The sequence below is a fragment of the Haliaeetus albicilla genome, chromosome 27 (genome assembly GCF_947461875.1).
Source record: "Haliaeetus albicilla chromosome 27, bHalAlb1.1, whole genome shotgun sequence".
In the NCBI taxonomy this organism is placed as follows: domain Eukaryota; kingdom Metazoa; phylum Chordata; class Aves; order Accipitriformes; family Accipitridae; genus Haliaeetus; species Haliaeetus albicilla.
Window position 1 is genome coordinate 5,283,253 of NC_091509.1, and position 23,798 is coordinate 5,307,050.

At 36.8% G+C, this 23,798-nt stretch overlaps 1 protein-coding gene across 5 annotated transcripts in view; it reads left to right on the forward strand.

Annotated features, from left to right (window-relative positions):
- SLIT3 (slit guidance ligand 3) overlaps positions 1-23,798 on the forward strand; it is a 535,954-nt gene that overhangs the window by 8,986 nt on the left and 503,170 nt on the right. For all 5 annotated transcript variants that reach the window (XM_069773165.1, XM_069773166.1, XM_069773167.1 and 2 more), the window contains 2 exons: positions 17,480-17,551; positions 21,497-21,568. In XM_069773165.1, coding sequence (XP_069629266.1) covers positions 17,480-17,551; positions 21,497-21,568 — 144 coding nt within the window. The remainder of the gene's footprint in view (positions 1-17,479; positions 17,552-21,496; positions 21,569-23,798) is intronic.

The window sequence follows — 23,798 nt, forward strand, 5'->3', positions numbered from 1 at the left end:
AGACTTTAATTTTGTCCCTCAGGTGGAAATCATTTTAGCCGATGGCTATATTCTTTCCTTTTCTGTCAGTGATGAAGGGAGCATTTTCAATAAACATCAGTTCAGTTAAAATGAGGAAGACTTAGTGTTTTAAAACACTTAGTGTTTTTTAAAAACTTAGTGTTTTAAAGCTGGTCTTGTCTTGACTTTTCATCAAGTAATCTGCAAAACCTACCTGAAATTTATGTTTAAATTGATTTCAGAATTTGTATTGCTCACCAACTCACTTTTACCTATGCTTTCCTGAAATTGCAATACTGTGGCAGAAATGATTCTTAACTTCTTAGGTCAAAGGGACTTACTAGGAGAGCCCTCTATGCTTCCTGCAGAGAGGTTGGTATGACTGCCTTCCTACTTCAGTTGCATGGTGAAGAATCAACGTTGTGGAAGTAGTATCAGGTTACTAATGAAGACCCTCAAACACCTATTAAATGTATTTAGAGTCCAAGCACACTGAGAATTTTGGGAGATAGTGTTCTTATCATTGATGCCTCACTGGCTGCTCTGTGGGCCTGTGTTCATCCCAGTTTGAGGTGCAAGGCTTTTAGCAGTGATGCTATATTTGGAAGTTTAATTGGAGAGACTTTAACCCTCTTCTCTTGTGTGGGGATACTGTAGTGACATTATGCTGTGACTGTACATAGAGGCAATCACCCAAAAGAACAAGACAAATCAGTTGCCTGCAATTTTTCAGAATGTTTTCTCTGTGTGCCGTCATTCCTGTCTATGTAGACAGAAGATTGGTGGTTCTGTTTCAACCAGGGCTCCATGTAGGTGGAGGTATAAAGTGCTCTGGAGATTAATGATTTGGAAATCAGTAACCCATTTTAACAGCCTGTGAACATGCTTGTAGAAGGTGGGGGGAGATGGTGATGAACTCCATTTCTGATAGATTTTTTTTTTTTTCCTTCTGTTTTGATGCTCTTGCTTAGGAGGAACTGTCCTCATTTAAAAAAAGGAAAGGTTGCTTTGCAAAATTTAAAATTTACTGTAATTTTCATGATATCAGTTGAAAATATGTAATGCAAGTTGGGCTACGTTAGAGTTGAGGATGGTGCCTGCTGTACTGGTCAGTACTGTTTCATCTGCTTGTCTTCATCCCTTTGCTCTTTTTGTCCTTGTGAAAAGCTCTTTGGGACTCCTTTGGTTGTACAATGCTTAACATGAACAAATCTTGAGTAAGGGTGCTCCTAGGCATGATAACAGAGATGATAATAAACTTCGTATTAGTGAATCTGAGGTTCTGATCTCCAAAATCACAGCACAATAAAACGCAGTTTTTAATGTCTGGCTCCAAACTCTTTTCTGTCAAGGTTGGCTGCTTGACTGGAGGCCGGGGGTGGGGGGGGCGGCGGCGTGGAGGGGATTAGTATGTGAGTGAACATTCTCATGAAATGTTTCAAAAGATAAGCATTTAACTATTACGGAAATAACATGCTGAAAGCAGAGGCATAGGTGCATTCTTGTGCATACTAATAGTTAGAGGACTATTTGTTAATCCTTGTTTTTTCAGTTGGTCTTTTCCTTTATTCCTGTGGCTGGTAATGAATGTGTTATTTAACTTGTACCACATAAATGTATTAGTAGATCGTAAGGTATTACTGGTGTGTGTTGTTATGGCACCCAAATAAATAACCTTGACAGTTTCAAAACATACAGACGGTGAGTTGTGAGCCTTACGCACTTTCTCAGGTCATTGTAAAACCAAATGTTTTAAGTCAGTTCAGCCAAACTGTCCTACTGTATTGTTTGCACTGACATTTTCTCTGGGTATGCACTGGTGAATAATGAGCTGCTCTTCAGATATTTTAGCAGCTTTTAAAGTTGAAGATGTATTTGGTTGTCTGTCTGGCAAAAATGTTTATTAGCATTAGTAGTAGATCTAGTTTCATATATTACGTAATAATGACCTAATACAAAAACTTGACTGGGAAAAGCTTTTTTCACAGACAACTTTCCCCAAAGCAGAAAAGATTCCAATTCCTAACTTCAGTTTTTCTTTAGCGATTCCAAAAAGCTCATCCTAAAGTGGAAGACATTTCCCTAGAATTTTGTAAAAGATGTCTTGTCAAAGATGGGTGACCAAAGAATTCTCAGTTGTTGCTTAGAGCTCTATGTAAGAATATAATTTAGCTTTACATTAATGATTCCCCCCCGCCCCCTCCCCTTACAATAAGAAAATAGCAAACAGCACAGAATCCTTGTCTGCCAAAGGTTTGATTGCCCATTCTCTCTGTTTTAGAATATAATACATAGCATATAAAGCTCATATAACAAATGTGGTCACATGACATCAAGCCCATTAAAATTAATCACTGCATATATGTGTACTGGTCATCCACAGATGTGGAGACAGTAATGTTTTAATTAAAACAGTTGTATTCTTTAAATATGACTCTGAGAAATTTTAGCAAGAAAAAGCTGCATCTTGAAAGCAGTTCAAATGTCTCATGCCTTCCTGTTAGTCATAAAGCATGTTTTGCCTGGACTTTAGTGGGACCTTAATTTATAGATTTTCTCCAAATTTATCTTTTGTCTGTGCAACGGTTTTGTTTCGACTGGGAAGGCATTATATTAAGCACATTTTTTTTGGAATGTTGATTTCGGAAAAACCTGGAGGTAACATCTTTGCTTGGTGAGGGTGGCAGTGGTTACAGCATCACTTAGCAAGGTGGGAACTTCTGGGTCATGAGCTTCTCTGAAATATTTGTAGAGTGATGAAAAGAGGCTGGCTGTCTCAGCCTCTTGAAGTGGTAGAGCTGGTTAGAGATGGTGTGTTAAGAATATAGCTGGGGAGCAAAAAAGATAACTCATTGTAAGGAAATAGTACAGGGAAGCAATTGTGTATTTCTGAAATGCCTAAATAAATGCAGTGGGGAGGTAAGCTGGAGACAACAATAAAGTGGTGAAACAAATAATGGAAGTAAAATTCTTGAGCAAAGAGAACTTGTTTTCCAGAAGTGGAAGCAGATACTGAGAAGTAAAGCCGTAAGGCAAAGGCTGGTTCTTCAGAGTGAAAGATGAAAACACATCTGGATATAAGTTTCTCAGATAAGAATATGAAAGTATAATCAACAGCCCAGTGATCCTTTGGACTTGTGAGTTTTAATAGATAACATATGAAAAGGCAGCAAAAGATAAGGAGCAATCAAAAGTGTTTCATGGATTTTTGGGGGGTTGTTTGGTTTTTTGGTTTTTGGTTTTTTTTTGGCCTGGGAAGTTCTTTAGCTAATTTCTTATGAAGTGTTTTTGAAGTTGAAAATGAATTTTTCCCAGTTGACTTGAACTTTATTTTATAGAGTAGATATTTTCCAAGGTTGTTCTTCCATAGTTCTTGGGTATATAATAGACTTAGTGCAAAGTGGTTTTATAAGCATGAGTAGTTTCAGTACTTGAAACATCAAATATGTGTGCCAAGTCTTCTTTAGAAAAACTTGAGTTTTGTGTTCATTTAGCAAACATTGTGAAATCAATTCAAATTCAGCAAGTCAACTGTTGAAAACCAAAAGTTGGAGGAGGACGGGGGGGGCAGGGAAGGTGGGAATCTACTTGAGAATGAAGAAAATTGCTTGTGGTTGTAACATCTGGATGCTAACTTGGTCACGTCATTACACAACTTCCTTCAAAATTTCATTTTGCATATTAAAACTGTCCTACATCTTTTACTGCAGCTTCTTGGCTTAATCTGCTCCTTAGTGGCTACGGTAGACATGTACGCTCAGTGTGGTACTTCTTGGAAGGGATATAGAGTTGGCAAAACTGGATGCTTGTTAAATTAAAAAAAATCCCTGAACAACAACAACAAAAAAACCCCGAACACAAAGACTTCTATTACCTTTCCAGGAAAAGATCTCCTGGGAAGAATTTCTAGTCTGTGCATGTCTGAAAGTGAGCAAGGAGATGAAATCAAGGCTTGATTTTCACATCAGGCTTCACTAAAATAATTTGTTTATTGGTAGAATTTTTTCCCCAAGTCATCAAGATTTACAGCAGTCAGAAGCAGGGGTGAAGTATTTCAAGTCCTAAACATCAAGTTGTCTGTATTAGTAAAGAGCACCTAAACAGATAGCAGTTTTTTCACTGTATTATATTCAGTCATGTACCACATAGTTAAGTGAAAGACTTAAATGCAAACATCAGCTATTGTCTCTATGGAATAAAGTAAAGTGAATTTTGCTGGAGTTTATATGCAGTGTTGTTTTTTTTTTTTTTCCCCCACATGATCCTGTTCTGATTGCTTGTGTATAGAATTAAAAAAACCAAAACCAACAAAAAAAGACAAGTTTGTAGAAGAGTTGGGGCAAAACACAATCTCATGAAAAAGAGTAATTTCTGTCAGACCTTGTTTGACACTTCATTTATTGCATTCTGTTCTGGAAGTCCTCAATTAACATTAAATTAGAATTAAACACACTGGAGAAATTATTAAAATTTTGGGAAGGTATAAGTGTTTGCCATAAATTGTAGTAATGATGTTAACTCTGAAGAAAGCTCATATTTCTTAGAAGATTTTTCTGAAGTTCAGTTATCACAAGTTATATTTTACATTAATTTACAAGGTATTCCTATTTGAGATAGTGAATATGAATTAATTTGGGTAACCTTTGAAGTCCAAAAGTGACAAAGGTTGAAGTGCAGGCACATATCTATTCATATCCTGATGAGATTGTCCATTTGATAGTTGAGTGAAAATATGGCCCAAAGAATGTTTGATATTGTCCGATTTCTACCTGTATAACTGCTTGGTCCACGTTGGAGTAGCAATGGGCTGATATAACCACCTAATGTCCATAGAACCAGCCAGCTGGTGCGTGTTACATATGAAAGATGACCTACAGTTACAGGAGTTAAATAGGAATGGTTAAATAAAATCAAGAATTGAAAAGAAATAAATAAAACATGAAGTTTTTTGTGTATGCAGCTGTTAATCTTGTTTTTTTTGTTTGTTTTCTGTTTTTCGTTTTTTTTTTAATATGAATGAAAATGATGCTTGAGCTAATACAATGTAGTACTGTACTTCTTTCTCTTTATAAGTGTGTAGTCAAGTGCCTTGATCATTTCAGTGGTATTTTACTGGATTTGCTCAAGTTTATTAGCTTCTTTCTTGGACTGAGGGGCCCAAAACTGGACACAGTTCTTCTTTAATCCACAGATGTTTCAGCACAGAAGGCAGTCAGGTTGGTCAAGCATGATTTAACTTTGGTAAATGTGTTGTCTGTTTTCAGTCATCTTCTCTTCTTTGTGCCCAGAAATCGCTTCCAATAGTATTTGCACTGATTTTCCAGGGACCAAAATGAGGCTGATGCTGACCAGCGTGCACTTTGCTGTATCATTCTTTTCAACTTTTTTTGAAGACAAATGTAATATATACCTGTATCAGAGATGTCACAGCAAGGCTGCACTTTATCAGCCAGATCTCTCTGCACCAACAGATGCATCCTATCTGTTCCTACAGCCTTGTATGGGTCAGGATTTCTTAAGAGATGCTTGACTTGATCCTCTGCCACTATTAGCTGTTCCTCTCCTCCTTGAACATTGTCTTTAGACACAAAGACTTGGGAGACTGTGTCAGTGAAGATTTAATGCTAAGAAGGCATTGAGCACCTCAGTCTGTCACTAAACCATCATATCTTCCTTATTCTTTTCTAGCTAATGTACTGCTAGAAGCTTTTCTTGATGACCCTTGCCAGTTTCAACTCTTATCTGAGCTTTGACTTTCCTAATACCAACTTAATGTTTGGGCAATGTTTCTGTATTCCTGTGTACCATACCCTCTCTTCTGCACTGGAGCTCGGTCATGAGATGCCTGTTTAGCCAAGGTGGTATTCTGACACACCTGCTTATTTTCTTCAGTATCTGGATGGAGCGTTCTTGTGCTAGGGTTATTCTAGGCTGCTTCCCACAGGATGTCCCCATCAATCCCCTGAATTCTGAAAAATTTCAGAATTCTGCAAAACTGAATTCTGCTTTCCTGAAGTCCAGGGTCTATGCTGTGCTACTTACCCTCCTCACACCCCTCAGCATTTTGAATGTCATTGTTTCATGATCACTAAAGCCAAGGATTCTACTGAAAATCTCACCCCCAACCACTTAATCGTTTGTGAGTAGCAGATCAGGAAAACTTAACCTATGGTTAGCCCATCTAGCATCTATTTTAGGAAGCTATGTCTGACAGTCTTTGGAAACCTTCTGTCTTGTTTGCCTGTCCCTGTGCTGCCTTTCCAGCAAATGTCAGGGAGATTCAAGTTCCTCATAAGAACCAGGGTCTGTGATCTGGAGACTTCCTCCTATTACTCAAAGAGGAGTGTCGTTCCCTCCTTCACCCTGAGTGGGTGGTTGGTTACAAACTCCTATCATAATGTCACCTTCCCTGACCTCTCCTCTGATCCAGACCTGCACACTCAATGGGACTCTCGGCCGGTCCATACAGGAGCTCCAGACATTTGAGCTGTTCCTTCACATGAAGGGCAGCCTCTCCTCTTCTTCCTTGCCTGTCTTTACTGAGAACCCTGTATTCAACCATCACCAAACATACATATGACTACAAGTGCTTCCCCATCATGTTAGTTATTCCAATGGTGGTGTATTTTTGCATCTGTAGTCAAAACATTAGCTCTTCCTGCTTGTTTTGTAGGCTCTGTGTTTGTGTACCAGCACATGAGGTTGTGCCAGTACAACCGCTTGACCTATTTTATTCTTCCTGCAGGCTCTTTGTCTTTCACAAGGGCACAGATGACACTACCAAATGAGATCTGGAGCATATCAAGAATAACTATAAAACTTGGGACAAAGTTGAAGGGCATGGGAGTGTAAAATATGCTGTTACAACATTATTCTGCCAACATAACATTTCCTTTATATATAATAAAATCTGAAAACTATAATTAGTCAGGAGTTCCTGCAGGCTGGGACAAATATCTATTTCCTTGGAAGAAACTAAGTACTTGAATTACTCAGTCCATTATGCTGCTTTCTGCAGGTCTGAGGTACAACTTTCAACAGCAATCTGCTCAATAGGGAATTTAGCCACTGCACAAGTTGCAAAAGGTAGTTTTTTGTTGGTGTTTTTTAACACCTATAGTTTGCCAAGTCATTTTTCTTATTTTTATAAGGATGAGGACAGAAGTGTGTTGCCTGCAAGCAGTTCCAGATCATTTGGACACTTAGTGTGGGTTATTAACCAAGCACTACTGTAATGGCCTTAAGAATGGATAGTTTATTCACAAAATTAGGGCACTTAACCTCTAAGATCAGTTTTCTCATTGTTCCGACAGAAAGAAAACAGTCTGAGTCATACCTGAAAGCCTTCTGTAATCAGAAGGAATGATCCAATTTTTTTTTAAAATAAAAGCTGTATCGTGTAGGTGTGTTACAAAGTATGATGGACTGCAGCACAGAACTTGTACATTCTAGCTATTGTGTAGCTATTTAATTACTATTTAAATTATTCTGGAGACTGAAACTATCCAGTGTCATACATGTGGTGCTATCCAATGACAAAAATTATTAAATGTTGGATTGTAAGTTTATCGTTGTTCTGGTTTAATATGGGTAGCAAGCAATATCAGAATTATTGTATCCCAATATTACTGTGTTAATACACTCTGTGCAGTACTTGTTACTGAAGCTATGCAGAGTATTTCTGAATCCTTTCAAGAACTGGTGGTTGTGGCAGGGATTGTTTTTTCTCTACTAATGTTCCTTCCTCCACGTATGACTTGATCTTATTACGGATCAGAGAAGGGGGTTTATATTCTCCTACCAACCAGGTAGTTGTAGACTGCAGTAAGACATCCCTTTAACCTTTTATTTAAGTTCAGCAAGCCCAGCTCTCTCAGCCTCTGTTCATATGTCATATACTACAGCTTCCTCATAGTCTCAGTGGCCCTTCACTCTCCCCCATGTACCAATGCCTTTCTTGTACTGGAGAGCCTGAAACTGGATGCAGTCTTGCATGTGAACTGTCACAAATCCTGAATACAAGAGATGAGTCAGTTCTTTCAAATTCTGAAACCCTTCTGGGTACGCTCTTCCTAGTACAGTCTGGTCAAGGGTGGCCTTCACTGCTGCAAGGGCACACTGCTGATGTTTTGTGGTCCGCTGGGACTCCAAGATCCTTTTCTGCAAAGCAACTCCCCGGTCAGTCAGTGCCCACCTGTAATTGTTGCATGGACTTATTTTCTCTTAGGTGAAGGACTTTACATTTTTTGTTGTTGTTATTGTTCTATTGAACTAGATGATGTGAAATGTTTAGAGAGTACCAGTCTTCCCAGAAGTCAGTGTAAAAAAACCAAAACAAAGAAAAAACCCCCACTCATGCTCCCTTACAAAGTCAACTGTTTTAAGAAAAAAAAAAACAAACAACACTTTTACAAGTCTTATATAGAGATGGAACGTACCATCTTCCTTTTAAAAAATGAAATTACTTCAGCTGAACATGATTTTGAAGTTTTTTGTCTCTCTCTTTATAAGTGATGTTCATACTTGCCCAAGTGCTTTGGAAACTAATGGAATTTGTGTATTTCATAAAATCCAGTCCCAGGGCTTTATTTCCTGCATTGCAAAAGTTGAGATGGAAATATGTTAAATCTGAAGATATGCAGATTGTGCTGCCAGAGGGCTTCAGGGTAGTGTTATAATTGAGTAGTTTATCATAGTAACTTTGAAGTTCTTGGACTGAAGGCATAAGAGAATTGCCAAGCACTTCCTATAAGGAATTATAGTCATTTAAGGTTAAGAGGCTAGTGGCAGTCCATACCCATTAAAGACAAATTAACTCCGTAGCAGAAATCCTGGGAAATGGTTAAAAGAATAAAACAGATACTGGGTGTGTAAAGACTGCAAAGGGTAGCCAAAAGCTACTCTATGGCTACATTCACACATGGGAGTGGATTTTTCTCCTTTTCATGGTTATGGTTGTTAGCATGTTCCCAAACTAAGAACAGAAGTACTTGTAAAGAGAGGAGAGCTTTACTGAACAACCTTTTGCCTCCAACCCTGCAGGTAGCTTTCATAAAAATCAAGAAGGTATTCCTTGTGGCTTTAAGCTTCCCGAGTGCAATAGGTAGCCAAGTGAATGGTTAACTCACCTGTGAAAATGCATGTTTCCTCCAGTTCAGGTGTTGTGTGTTTGTGTTCATGGTTACCTTGCATAGTGATTGGGGGCTGGGAAAACAAATCAAATAGGAAAATTTTAAAGGGATGACTCAGCTGTCATTCTAGCAGGTGGTTTGGATCGACAAAGTCCTTTAGCAGTGTAATGGCAAAACAATAAAAGCCTTGTTTCCCAAGAATGTGTGCTGCTTGAGTTATTTGGAGGAATTGGGGTAACAAATAATATCAGTAACTCTTTAGATTCAGGAATCTGGACTCAATTGTTATCACTTGAATTTTACCTCCCACATTTTGAATGTTACTGCCAAGTTGATTTATCATTTAAAATAAATCCTTTGGAATGTATTACAAATTAATAATAACAAAGAATGTGTGCTATTTCCTCAAAACAGTTGCTCTTAAATTTGTTGAGAAATTATTTTTCTTCTGTTCTTCATGAACTTTTGGAAGTTCCATCAATTGTGTCCTAGCTGAGGTTTGTTTTGATGTGAGTTCTAGATGGTGTGTTGGATCCTGACCTGTTTTGTTCTTAGGGGACAAGAGATATTTGTATTAATTCCTACGTGCATTGTTTGGTGTGACATACAAATGTTATGCATCCCTTGTTGGAAAATACCAAAAAAATGAGATGAAGATCAATGCATCTTCCCTGTACATGGGGTTTAATCAAGATTCTCTTCAGAGTATTGGATTTTATGCTGATTTGTTTGTCCCAAATGTGACACAAATCTATATAGCTTTGAGCTGGTATGTGGTAGCCACTTTGAAAACTTAGCAGGAACAGAAACTAAATTTTGTGTTTGAGGTTCTGTGACTAGAACTATGTACTAACCTTCCTTATGAAGCAGTTGGACAGGAAAGAATCCTAGTGCTGTGTAACTTGGCTAAGAGCTGTCTTTTGAAGTGTATGGCAGTTAATATTCTACAATATGCAGTTTCTCTACTGCTCTTATTGAATTCTTTGTTTATTAATATAAATGAACAAACATCTGAGGACTTGAATGAAGTTGCAACCAGTGCTCTAGATTCCCTTCTCCCTTTTTTTCCCTTTGTATATATTTTCATTTGGTGTAATGTCTTCCTAGGTTAAAGACAAATGGATTAATAAGTATTTTCTGAAATACTGCCCATCTAGGACTTGTGTTTGTCACTGAGATGTAAAATCAGCTACTGCCATGGAATTGTTGGACATCAGAGATGATCTTCAGTTTTGCTCTTAGGAATGCCACTCTGTTTGCCAGGTTGGCACCAGAGAGTTCTCTGAAAAGGAGGAAAACTTTGTTGCTCTAGGACATTCATTGATAGTGAATGGCTTTAACCAAATGAAATAATTGTGTTTTTTCTAGAAAGAGAACTAACTTTAAGCAACTTCTTTTCTGACCAAAAGCTAGCATGGTTAGGCCTGGAGTCTGGTGGTTTTCCAGATCAGAAAAAAAATTGTAACTTAAAAAAATGCATTAAGTAGAAGCTTGTCTTAAAACAAATACACCACTTGCAGTAAGACCATTGGGCTGAGAGTCTTTTGTGCACCTGTGAACTTGTACAGTGCCCATACCTCACAGGCTTAAAAACCAAACAAAACTGTTAGGGAGTTGTACTGAGAGCTGACTGGTTTTTATGCTTTAGTAAGGCTTTTGACTTTGGCTTCTCTGTGCCTAGAAAAGCATAACTAGGCAACCAGAGCTAGCTCCAAAATGGGCAGCTGATTTAAAAAAACCCCAACCCTATAGTCGTGGAAGAGTTGAGGAATTAAGTTAGGGATTCACCTGGGTATGTTCAAGACTCACAACTATGATAAGGGCCCAAACTTTGGATTATCTTGGAGACTACAATGCATAGGGGGTTCAACAGGTAGCAAAATGACATCTGAGTAATAGGAACTTGCAACAATCTAGTAGTGTTGTTTTGAATTTTTGCATCCTTGTATATAAAAGGATTTGAATTTTGTATAGGGATTTTTCATTTATATCCGAGTATTGAATTATTGATTTGAAGATTGTTACAGAACTTCAACATCTGATTGCCTTTGTTATTGGCTCTTCTGCAAGAGTTGTAATGTTTATTGTGGTGGTGATGTGTTGTCAAACTCAATTCTGATCTTGTATATTAGAGAAGTATAGGCTCAGAGCTGTCTAAGATGGGTGTTTATATTTGCCAAGGTATGTGAGTCTAGGAGACAGAAGCTTGTAGTGCTAAGTGGCAAGTGGATTTACTTCTGAAGTCATAAACTTTATACAGCCCAAGAAAGAGGGTGGGGATTGAGAACAGCATCCGGATGTTTTGGAAGAGTTGAATGGCTAAGCAGAATAATTATAAACTGAAATTTAAGTAATCTAACAGAGGAAATCCGTGCACTCCTAGCGCTCTTTGAAGCTGCATAATGACATGCTCCAGAGAATGTTGATGCTTTAAAACATTAAAGTCTGTCTTAAGTTCACTAGGTTGTCTTTAGAGAGGAATGAAAGGTGAAGCAATTCAGAGGAATTCTTGCTATGAAGCAGGATTTTCTCCAGTTGCTCCAAGCATCCCTGTTTGTAATAAGCATGTACATTGTGTGTCTTAGTCTTCGACATCAACAAAATATGTATTGAATTAAACTGTTATTGGAACATAGCAGGATATGTTTATGAGTAAAGCTTCCTTTAATAGTTCATCTGAACTCACTTCTATGTCTTGTACCATTCTAGTCCAATTCATGTTTCTATTCCCACTGAAGTAATTCCTTCCATGTCTATTTTCTTAAAGCTGCTATTATACCTGCATTGTCCTTAACAAGTTTTATGCTAAAAAGAAAAATACATTGACGAGAGAGACCTGATTCCAAAAGCTTTACTAAAGCTGATATAGGTGACAGTTTCAGTTTCTTTTTAAGTCAATGGTATCAACTTTGCTGCTGACACACCAGAAGAGGCTGGGATTCCTTAATGGAGTTTTCATAGATGTCTTGGACGATGGGGCAGTATTTTCTGAACGTGATATGGCAAAGAGTAGTAGCTGTGCTTGTGTACGTGTGGGGTGAGATAAATGTGTTGAGTAAGATCTAAAATCCACTTGGCCCCACATGCTATGCAAAATGCAGGAATTCTGCACAATAAGAATTTTATGTAGAATGAATGTATCTGCATATAGGTATTTTTCAAAGTTAAATATAAATTCACTTTTACAGTAGAATTTTCCCCATGTCTCTGACCCAGACGATTTCTTTTCAAAGCTGTGTTTCCTTCCAACAGCTCTTGTGAACACCGATGTGTTTGAAAGCCAACCAAGATTAGAAGTTAAGGTTTAGCTTTTCGTAGTTGAAACCCACTAGTGAGCCCATAATCAGCTGCCAAACTTTATAAAGGAAACATAAAATATTATGTTGCCCACAAATACCAGCTGTAAACCACTAATGTCTGCATTAGTTCAGTAACTTCACAGTCACAAAGTTTAATTGACTAATGGGGTAACCTGTGGCAACCTGCTACTTTGCAGCAGTGTTAGACCTACTGTGAACAGGAGGAGGAAGTGTTACATAGTAGTTCATCAAGGTTTTAGTCTGTTTTTCTTCAAATGGCAGATCAGCCTTGAGGGAGAGCATGCTGGAACAGGCAAATGTTCAGAAGGTAAATACTGCTTTTTAAAACAGAGACAGAGGCAGCAGTTATCAGTTAAATCCTAAATGGTTTAAGGAAAGTGAACTTCATGAAGAATGGTTCTCCTGAAGTTAGAGTATTGTCCAAGTAATTTTACTTACAGAAATGGAAACCTTTGACTTGGATACTAGCCCTCAGAAGGGATTAATAGAGTGACTGGTATTATGTATACAATTTCGGCTGTGCCAATCTGCAGGAGTAGAAGAAAAAGCAATCTCAGGATACGTATTGATCAAGGAATGTTAAAGTCTTTTTCAGAATAAGGAGCTGCGGATTTCACCAGGGGAAGAATGTTGAATAGCGGGAATGTTCTTGAGGCTGAAAGTAGAGAGGAATAGAGCTGATGTGTGGGACTGGTCTCACAGACTGGGCAGGAGGAGTGGTGTGGTGGAGAGATTGCTGTGTATGACAGGAATGCAGTTCTGCATACAGTCATTCAAGCCAAGTAAAGCTGTGCTGAGAATTAAGTCTTATCAAAATGGACAAAAAGTGGGGCCAATGACACTGTGTTGCTCCGTATACCTTAGCTGAGTCCCATCTGCCTTGGAGAATTCTGACCAGCTTAATGCTGTGCTTTGCTAGACCTGTTCTGAGATACAGGCAAGGGAAAACTTCTGAAGGAATGACATGAAAAGCAGATGGGAAACAACATGCAAGGAAAACACGAGCTATTTATGCATTGCTTACTCCAGACTTAATTCTTTCCAAAGCTTCTTGCAATCGGGTCACGCTGGCGCACCAGTGGGTAGTTAATGATGCACCAGGGTGGAAGAACTGAACTGCAAACAGAAGAGGAAATTAAGCTGGAAAAATCTAAAAAATGTAGGCAGTGATTCAAAGGTATTCATGGAGAAAAGCATGATTCAATCAACAGGATAAAGGCAAATGGAAGAGAATGGCTGGTACATGCAGTGAAAGTGTGCTGTAGTTGTTTTGTGGGTTTTTTCTTTAATGGACCTTTTTAAAATATAGTTGACATAAGTCAAGCAAGAATACTGTCTGTCTTGTTCATATAGCTGAAATGTAAGGATTTTTTTCCTCTCATCTCCTTGTCATTATCCTTAGTTCCCATCTGTGCTAAAGAAAATGGTTTCCTGACAGAAGAATGTGTTTCTGCTATTACTTAAATACGTCCTGTGCTAAGATTCATAAACTAACTCTTAAAAGTTTATTCTATTTGTTTTTAAATCATTTTATGACTCAAGAATTTTATTAGTATTATTCTGTCATTTATCAATAACCATCAGAAATAAATTTCAATATTATAAAACACTTATTTCTGCACTCTAATGTATCTCTCCTATTGCTTTAATCCTGTTGATGTCTTGGTTATATCTTAGAAAGATTCACTATAGGATCAATGCAAATGCTTGAAGAAGATATGCAGAAAATATTGTGTATTCTATGCTTATATGGCTTCTATTTTTAATGGCAGAATTCAGTAAAAAATTCTCATTATGGACAATTTTTAGAATTATTGGTCTGAATTTCAGGATTTGGGGTGGTTTTTTTTAAATAGTCCTTAATCTGTTCTTTCTTCCTGTTGTCTGTGGCAAATTAAGATGCCATGGAGAAGATGGAGATCTTAAACTGTAGCTATTTTGTTCCTGGTACAAATCTTGTAGATACACAGGCTGGGATTTTTGTCAGTATGAACTGTGAGCTTAATCGTTGTCTTTGCAGACTTCTAAGTACCAGGCTACCCTCAGTTACAAAGTGGCTCATACTGTATCGAGTTTAGTTTTTTGTGTTGGGGGGTGGGGGTTGTTGTTTTGGTGTTTATGGGGTTTTTCTTTTTTTTAGCTTTTCAGTTTCAGTAAGTGGATGCACCAGCATGTGAAAATGGCATTAAAAGGAGCTTAATTCCATATCTGCTTCCATCTGAGATTTTTGGGAACACATGAGAAAACAATTATCTATGTTTAGGAATATGAAGAGTTATTTCCTCAGATAAATGAGTGCAATTACCTGTACTCATCTAAATATTTACATTTTTGATAACTGGAGGATAGTATTCATATTAGGAAAAACCTCTTCGTTATCATGGTTAGAAGCATTTGGGGAAGTTAGTAGATAAACTAAAAAATCAGTCCTGTTTCTTCTCTGAATATTGAAAAATGTATCTTTTAACAAGCTTAAACTTCAAAATGTGTAGCTGCCTTTAATTGAAAATGTGGTTCACACTGGAAAAATGAAACTTGTTACCATGACAATTGCTTTTCATTTAATGCCTTAGAATATTGCTTCATATTGGCAGAAAAAAATGATCTTGATTCAAAGGAAATTATCATTTATGCTTGATCACTCACATATTTCTTAGTAGTAGTTCTATCCTACTAACAGGATCTCATGTAAGGTGAAAAAAGACTGGCTTAAGTAGCAGCCGTACCGGAAGGCTTGAATGGAACTGCGTGTATGATAGAAAATTACTGGAAATTGTGCCAGCCAGGAGTACTGCCCCCCTCCCCCCCAGGATGGTATATGAATGATTACAAATGATTAAACCGTTCTCAATGCTTCAAGAGCTTTAACATTTTGTTTGCAGTATTACTTGCTAGGCACTTAGAAGCCATCCTAGACAACCATCTATGCGGCATTTTTCATAATACAAACATGATAGTTGAGGCGTTCCTGGAAGTTCTGACTTCTACTCCTTCCTTGAATTCCTTTTTGTACCTAGAACTATAATCAACTTGAAACAGCACTTAGGAACACCCATCCGATTTTCATAAATTATTTCAGGGTCAAGGTTTGTGCAGGTGTCAGGTGATTGCCACATGTACTTAAAAGTAATACTGTAATCTTGCTTTTTGGTGTTCAATTTTACTAGAAATGGGAGAGATATTGAACCTTCTAAATACAAAAGAGGTGTATCCCAGTGCACATTAATGCAGGAACTATAGTAAAAATTGACTGCCTAGGAAAAGCCTCTACTTCCTGCTGTGGATTTGTGATCTCATATGCTCTTTTAGAAAACAGATGTCTAGCTTCATGGCTAATTTTTCATATTAGATTGTTTTTGTTCAATGGCAATAGACAACAAAATTTGTCAGAATGTATTGTTTACAATCTCATGATCTTTAGAAAAATACTGAATGCTTTTTTTGGCATGAAAACTGTTAACTCAAAGGCTTGTATTTTTGATATGTAGCAGCTTTTGGTAGACGTAAAATGTGACTCGGAAGAAAAAAGTTTACTCCAATATTAGAAAATTTATTTTTCATAAAAGGCTTCTTGTATCTAGGAAACTGACACTCAGAACAAATTTGTGGTGACATGCAGAGTATATCTGTTGTTATTAATTGTACGTTTGCTGCATATTGCTTATTACGTTAAAATAAGCACAGCTGAAGACCAGGAAGAAAGACTAGCTTGTCCCTGTTGGTTAGCACTAGGTCAGGTAGAACAATCTGGACAGAAAAAAACTAACCAAACAAACCCCAAACAATGGGACATGCTCAACCACGAGAACTTCAAGGTGCCTAGCAAAGACAAATCTAGAGGAGAGAAAACAGCAACACAGGACCTATAGCACCAGCAGGTATTTGGTATACTCTTTTAAAATGAAATGACAGAAAGACTGTTTATGTTGGGAAACAAGAAGAGTTACTCTTGGTTTGTTGTGACTCTGAAGGTGCCAAAGTTAGTGTACTGAGAGCTATCCTTAAGTATAAGATGAGTCTTACAAGAAGGATTAGTTTATAAATTCATTTATTTTTAATTTGACTCAACTTTGAATTAAATAGATTTTGTCTCAAACTAGTGTTTTATTTTGATATCTATTCCATTAAGATACAAGTTTAGACATGAAATTCTGCTGTATTTTTGTGTGCTCACTCCAAAGTAAAGCTGCAGAAAAGCAGGCAGCTCAAGCTCTGGTTACAGTGGAGTTTCCCTGTCGTGGAAAAAATGCCAGTTACTTATTAATTTTGAATCTAGAGCATAAATTAGCACAGACTGAGACAGAGTGCAGAATGTAATACTTGGTATGTGACCACACGAGGAAAATGTGTTGGCACATAACAGAGGTGTTAGGAAATTGAGAGTTTAAAGACAGAAGGTAGGAATTGGCGAAGGGTGAACACACATGGGAAACAGGTCAGTATGATTAACAGTATCTTCTGAAAAACCAGCATTTCCAAAAAGCTGGGATCAGGAGGCTGCCCAATTAGGATAGTTGAAAAAACCCCATAAGCTGTTCTATAACTCCGCAAATCTTCCAATTGTCTGGGTAGGACCACACTTAGGAGTCCCTACAGTAAGTTGTTCTTTCCTCAAGCACTATGTAGCCTAAGTTTCTGTGACAGGTTAGACTCACTTGGGTTTAGATAACACCAGAGTTTGATCTTCATTTTGGGGCTGAGTACTCCGTTTCAGCTGTATTATACCAATTGGGTCTTGAATATATTTAGCCTCTTACAAGACTGTAGTCTTGAGGGAGAAAGAGGCATATAGTGAGCACGAATATTAGAAATAAAAATGGAAGAAACTTCTTGTATGAGAGCAACGTACTGAGAGGAGGAGGCAAAATGCATCAGGATTGATGACTTGCTTTTTGAGATTTTAATGGAAAAATTAGTTTGTACAATTTGAGCAGCTGATAGGTGCTCCACTCATGGAGATACTTTCTGCTAATGGGTTTTTGGATGTCAGTTATAGTGTCTGAATTCTGGTTTCTTTTTCCTCTGCAGTGATCTAGAAAAAAATAATATCACAAGAATCACAAAGACGGACTTCACAGGACTGAAGAATCTCCGTGTCTTGTGAGTATAACACAAAACTTGTCTTTCTTTACAAGACTATTTTAGGGTGCTAGGACTAAGAATGTCCATAATTCTAGAGATAAAATGCTAGTAATTTCTGCACTTTATTCCGTTATTAGTTTTCTTTTAAACCAGGCAACTGGAAGAGTTTGTGATATGAAACAGTAAATTTTAGTTCCATGCTAAAGTCTGAATGCAGTTTCAGAGCTATTTAATTGTTTGTGTTTACTGGATTTTAAGAAATACTGTGGTAAAAAATTTGGTCCACTTTACAATCACTTATGTATAAGTCAATTATACTGAAACATTAGCAAATAGGACTTTCAGATTTTGGTCACTTTAAGGTACAGTCCCATTAATAGCACTTTTGCAGAAGATAAAGCAGAACTTGATTAAGGTAGCAGTAGAAGTTGTATACAAGGAAGTCTGTGATTTGTTTTCTAGTCTAATGTGAAGTAATAAATAAATTTTAGTTGGTGCTGTCTCTTGATCTGGAAGTATCAGTCAAGAGCTTAACTGTACTTCTAAATGAACCTTGAACATCAAAAGGGGAAACATCAGTCTACAGAATTTGTCCTTCCTGATTTCCTATTTTGTCTTCTATGAACCTCAAATGGCCCCACTAATTTAGTGATGAAAATTAGGGCTACTTCATAGACATTTATTGTAGTTACACACAGACCTTTTTTTCTTAAGAAAATAATCTTGGGTTAAAAGAACAAGAAATAGATTTTGAAGCTGTTTCAGTCCTTTCAGGAAAAGTTGGAGGTTCTTTCTATTTAAAGTGAATTCATTTTTCCCCTTGACATTTCTCTAACAGTTTTTCTGAATTACATCAAGTAGTTTAGATCCTCTTCACATCAACGTAGATGGAAGCAGACATAGATACTGATGCCTCTGCCATAAATACTGTGGGGATCTGGTATTTGCTTTGTGGAAATTAAGTTAATTACATTATTTTTATATGTAAAATAAAATATATAGCTTTAAATATTTGGGCATGTATGGGGTGGGGCAGGGGAAGCCAGATAAGAGAAACAAAATAGTTTTGAATGTAACTGAGGCTAAGCTCTTAGGTTCTTAGTGTTTCTGGAGCTCTCATTTAATGTAACCGTTCATTTCTGCCTTCACTGGGCTTGTATTTGGGCACTGAGTGCTGCTGTAGCAATGCAACTTTGCAAGTTTCTCGGTGAGAAACATTGCTATGTTATGGGGAAGATCATATATGCATGTGTGTAGAGCTGTATGTTTAAAAGCAGTGGTGGAGATGTTTTTACTGAAAGTGTTTCTGAAACGTGAAAGGTATTTATTTATGTTAACAGTAACCAATGGATAAAGTTCAAATTTCTAATTTTACTTAACTAGATATCAAATCTTTTTTTTTCTGTTTATCAAGAGCCATTTACATAATAGTGACTGCATTCTCTGTGTGTGTGCCATCTAGTTCACTAGCAGTATTTTACTAAACTGTTACGCCTAATTCCAAGTTGTAGTGACCAAGACAAAAACCTGATCTTGAGTTGGTCCCAGCACTGACAGAGGCAGCTTGGTTTTACCACTCTGTTAACCTCTTCTTCTGAAACAAACAGCTATGAGAAGTTAAGAAACACACAAGTAATCTCACCAGCACCCCTTGAAAATTCCTTTCTGTAATTCTTAACATTGCTCTCTGCAGTCAGTGTTTTCCTCTGAGTATCTTCTTTTAGAAGTCCTTAAAACTGCAACTGTTGAAGTGTTACAGTTTTTTAGTGATAATTCAATCAATGAATTAATAGAATCCTGCCAATGATAAGACAAATCTTTTGTCCTGTTACCTTAACACTTTTGAACAAGTTATGATATACTAAGAAAATATTTCAAGTGTATTGGAGGACTTTTCGTTCCTGTGGTGTTTCTCATCTCTAGCAGTGGAGTCATTTAGATTTCCTTGGCTCTCATCCCAGCTGTCAACACCATTTTGGAAGTCTATTAAAATACATGTACTATACTATTACTAATGTCAGTAGTTGTTTTGGTTTGGTAGGTTTTGTATGGTGTCAGACATTGCCGAATGCCACTATAGTAATTTATACTGAATGTCCTTAACGATAAGCAAAATATGCAACTGCCATCTTTATGTGAATTTTTTGTTCTGTGTTCATTACAGATTTACGTAACACATTTGTTCAGCCTTTGAGTAGTGTGGTGGTTGCCGCAGAAGTCATTAGGAAAAAAACCACAATACGCCTATTAAAAATACATATTTTTTTATATTGATTTTGTCTTCCAATGTATTAAAACCATTTGAATCCCAAGACATGCCGTTCCATTGTCTGCTAACTACCCATTTTTCTTCATTGTTGTGTATTTCCCTATTCTACATGTTGCTGTCATATCTGGTATGCGTTTGTGGTTTTTCTTATTTTACTTTGTGCAGTTTTTTTTACTTTGTGTACTTTTGCTCTCTAGAAGTCCTTCAGATTTTTTTCTTATTTTTTCTTTTCTTTCTCTTATGGTCTTTTCATAATTCTGGCTATTCTACATTACTGACACTCTATTTTTTCCTCTTTTTTCCCCCTCGTGTGATGGCGGTATAGGGGAAGCACAGAAACATGAAACTTGTCCCAGAGTTCTTAGAAAGGTAGTCTAGTCCTATTTTCAGACATCAGAATGAGGACAACAACAAGTGATCCAGAAACTGGTAGAACAGTACAACAGAAAAAAACTTCCAGTCTCAAGCTGACAACACACATGCAAAATATTCTGTTGTGCACCTTTTCCTTTTATCCCTTATAACTTCATCTTTATATCCCTTTCTTCATGCAGTTTTTCCTTCCCCTCCTTTTAGGAACATGCCTCTCTGGTTCACATGTTTGTTTGTTTGGTTTTTTTTTTAATTTTATTTTTTGATCTTCATATGTGGTCTTAGCTGTGGAATACTCTCTTGCTGTCTGTCTTCTCAACTGCTATCCAGTTGAACAGGTCTGAGCATCTCCATAGGATTGAGTGCAGAGGAGTGGCCGTTGAGAACAGGCAAGAAGAGTGCTTTTTCACTAGTAAGTCTTGGCCTAGCCCAGACTTACTATATGTTAAGTTCTTCCTTTCTGTGTTTTAGCTAAAGCCACATAAAATGTTCAGAGAGCACAGAGGTTTAGTCCGTGCATCTAAGTGCTCTTACAGAAGCAGAAAATGGGTGTGTGCTGGAAGGCAGCACTAAGAGACGAAAAAGTTCAGCTTAAATGGGACTATTGGTATCTCTCTTCCTTGGCTTCCACTTTACCTATAAAGAGTATTTCTGCTGTGTAAATGAATAGTCATTTCCTACACACTGTAAATCAAAGAGAAGTCAGTCTCCACTGCTTACAATTTATCCTTGTCTCAGTCTCAGGGGGTGAAGAAAAGCAGGGTCAGACACAGTGGAAACCTGGGACTTTTCCCTTGCATTTTTGCTCCCTGTTGTACAGCGAGGCTGTGTACAGGTGTCACACATATTGGCCATGGCTGTAGTTCTGGAGGGATTGAACCCCTTTGGATTACTTGCAAGTGGTTTACCCTGGGGCAAGCCTGAAATCTTTGCAGAACATAAAGGCTGGACAAAAAATCTATGTGGGTTCCTGCTGTGGGCTGTAGGAGTCAGTTATCTCAATTACATTACACAAACTATATAATAGTAATATACCAAGGATGTAACAATCAGCCTCTAGACTGACATCTTTCTGAGCATAATGCTTATGGTTATAAAAGTTTAGGAAAAAAAATGTTTACCAAATCCGGCAGTCAGGAGGCAGTTTTTGAATTGGTTCCCTGTTAGCGACCAAGAGTGCTGCTCTGTCCAGATTTTTTTAAAATAATCTCTAATTATAACTGTACTTCTGTGAAAAGCAGTTTTGTAGCATGCGTGAAGAGAAGTGGGGAAGCTTTTTTATTCTGTTGTCATAAAATTAATTGGTATTTCTGGAATTGCAGACACTTGGAAGAAAATCAGATTAGTGTGATAGAACGTGGAGCATTTCAGGATCTAAAACAACTTGAACGGCTGTAAGTATCTCTACATACCTATGGAAAATCTGCAGTTTTTCTACCTCATTGTTAATGGTCATTCATAATATTTCATGATCATAAAATTAACTTACTTTAAGAAAAAGAGATGGGTACCTGCCTAAATAAAAGTATGCTCACAGTTGAATTTATATTGTATGATAGCTAATACTTGAAATAAAATGTACAATTGCTTGCCAAGAAAATAGAACTGTCGGTGACACTGGATTCTTAACATTATCAAAAGGACATTATCTGAGCAACTCTAAAATTGAAATGTAGGTGAAAAAAGATTTGTTTATAATAATTTCATATTATTTTATATATATAAAATATTTGTATTTTTATATAGATACATAAATCTATGCTAATGGAAGTTGCATTTGTCTCCTTTGAGAACCACAGTATTTCTAAAACTGCCTTTAGACTTAATTTTCTGATTAGCTTAATTTCCTTCAAAGTTGCATAATGCCACTGATACCAGTGGATTCCAGGGTATCACACAAGACTTGGTGGAGAAAAGAATGTAGATTTCCTCTGCTTTGGATACCAATTGAATTTATTTTTGTTTAAAATGATGACTGTAAGAGGTCTCTTAATCCGGAATCTGATTTGTAGAAAGCTACTGGCCCTGCAAAAGTATAAACATAAATATCAAAAAGTAAAAAAGTAATGCTATATCCAATTGCTACTCTTAGTTCGGTGTACTGTTTAGTGTTATCATGAAGCTAGGTTAATTCTGTCTGCTTATGATGGGAGAAGAACAAAATCTCTGTGATACTGAAATACTTCTGGGAATTATTCTTTGTTAGAGGTAGTTGACTAGAACGAAATCGCGTGCTGGTTTGGAATGCCTGTTTGTTAAATGGAGAAGCAGGGGGTTTTGTGCTTGATTGTTAACTCTGTTATCTGCAAGGCATTTGTGGTAGGACTTGGTATTTTCTCATTGATATTTTCTAAAGCAGCTTTTAAGAATTAAGTTTCCACTAGCAGTTGTTCAAGAGAAGTCTGGAGTATTGAGCATATGCTGTACTAAAACTGTTTCAGGTGATTTTAGGATTAGATTTGCATTTAAGTTCTCTAACTAGTGTGTTGAACTTTTAAAATTAATTTACTTGGGATTTTTGTCTTGAATTACAAAGCTCCATTTATGGCAATAAGGGAGATGAATTTTAAATTCTGATTATAACCCATTTTTACCTATGTTCAATTAGAAAGCACTTTCAGGATGAGAGTTTTGCCATAGCTGATTTATTTCTGGGGAAGTAAAAAATAATAAGCAGCTTAATTTTCTGAAACTAAGCATAGTCTGACACTGTAGAAAAAAATTTTTTCATGTTATATCTCATCTTTGAGACTCAGTATCCTAACTAGTTTGAAGCTCATTTTATATATATATATGTGTGTGTGTATATGTATATATAAAAATAAATCTTTCTCATATCTCTATTTAGGTAAAGGCAGATTTAGTTAAACTACAAAATGAGTCTTGAAAAAAATCTGGGAGAAGGGCTAGCTATTAGTAACCAGAAATGATACTCAAGTGTTGTCTTAGTGTGTTGTTGTTCTGTACAGCCTGCTCTGTTAGCAAATGAAAATGTATTCTGTGAAACCAGAAGTTAGGAAATATGATACCTTTAATAGTATCTCTAAGTATGTGATGTTTGAAAGTCATACTTTTTTTCCTGTGCGAACTCTTAACGTGGCCTGTTAAACATACTGCATCTCTGCTTCTCTTTTAGGGTTGCCTGTCATTAAAATATTTCCTAAATTAATGTAGTATGAAAGGGAGGCCTGGAAACTTGCAACTTTTTGGTATTTTAGCTTAAATCATTTTTAGGACAAAACTATAAATCTGGGTTTTTTTTGTTATGAGTCAGTAGGCTTTGGAGAATGAACTGTGGAAAGTTTGGCGTAACTTATAAAGGCTAAATTGCAACATTTTAGGTAATATTAAAGCTATTTTATTAAGTATTGTCAAACATTGCAAAATGTTAATGAAGAAAGTATGCTGGTTGAATTTTAAAAAACTGGCTTTTTTCCATTTAATTTCTTTCAAATAACAAATAAAAATTGCTTATATTGCTTCGATTTTGGAATAATGTTCTTTTTTGATCTATTGAAGTGGATGCAAAAGTAATCATTAACTTTTTAAACAAAGCAGCTGCATTTGGTCAGGCTTTAAAAAACAGGAGTAATTTCTGTTCCTGGCAAAATACCATATATAAAG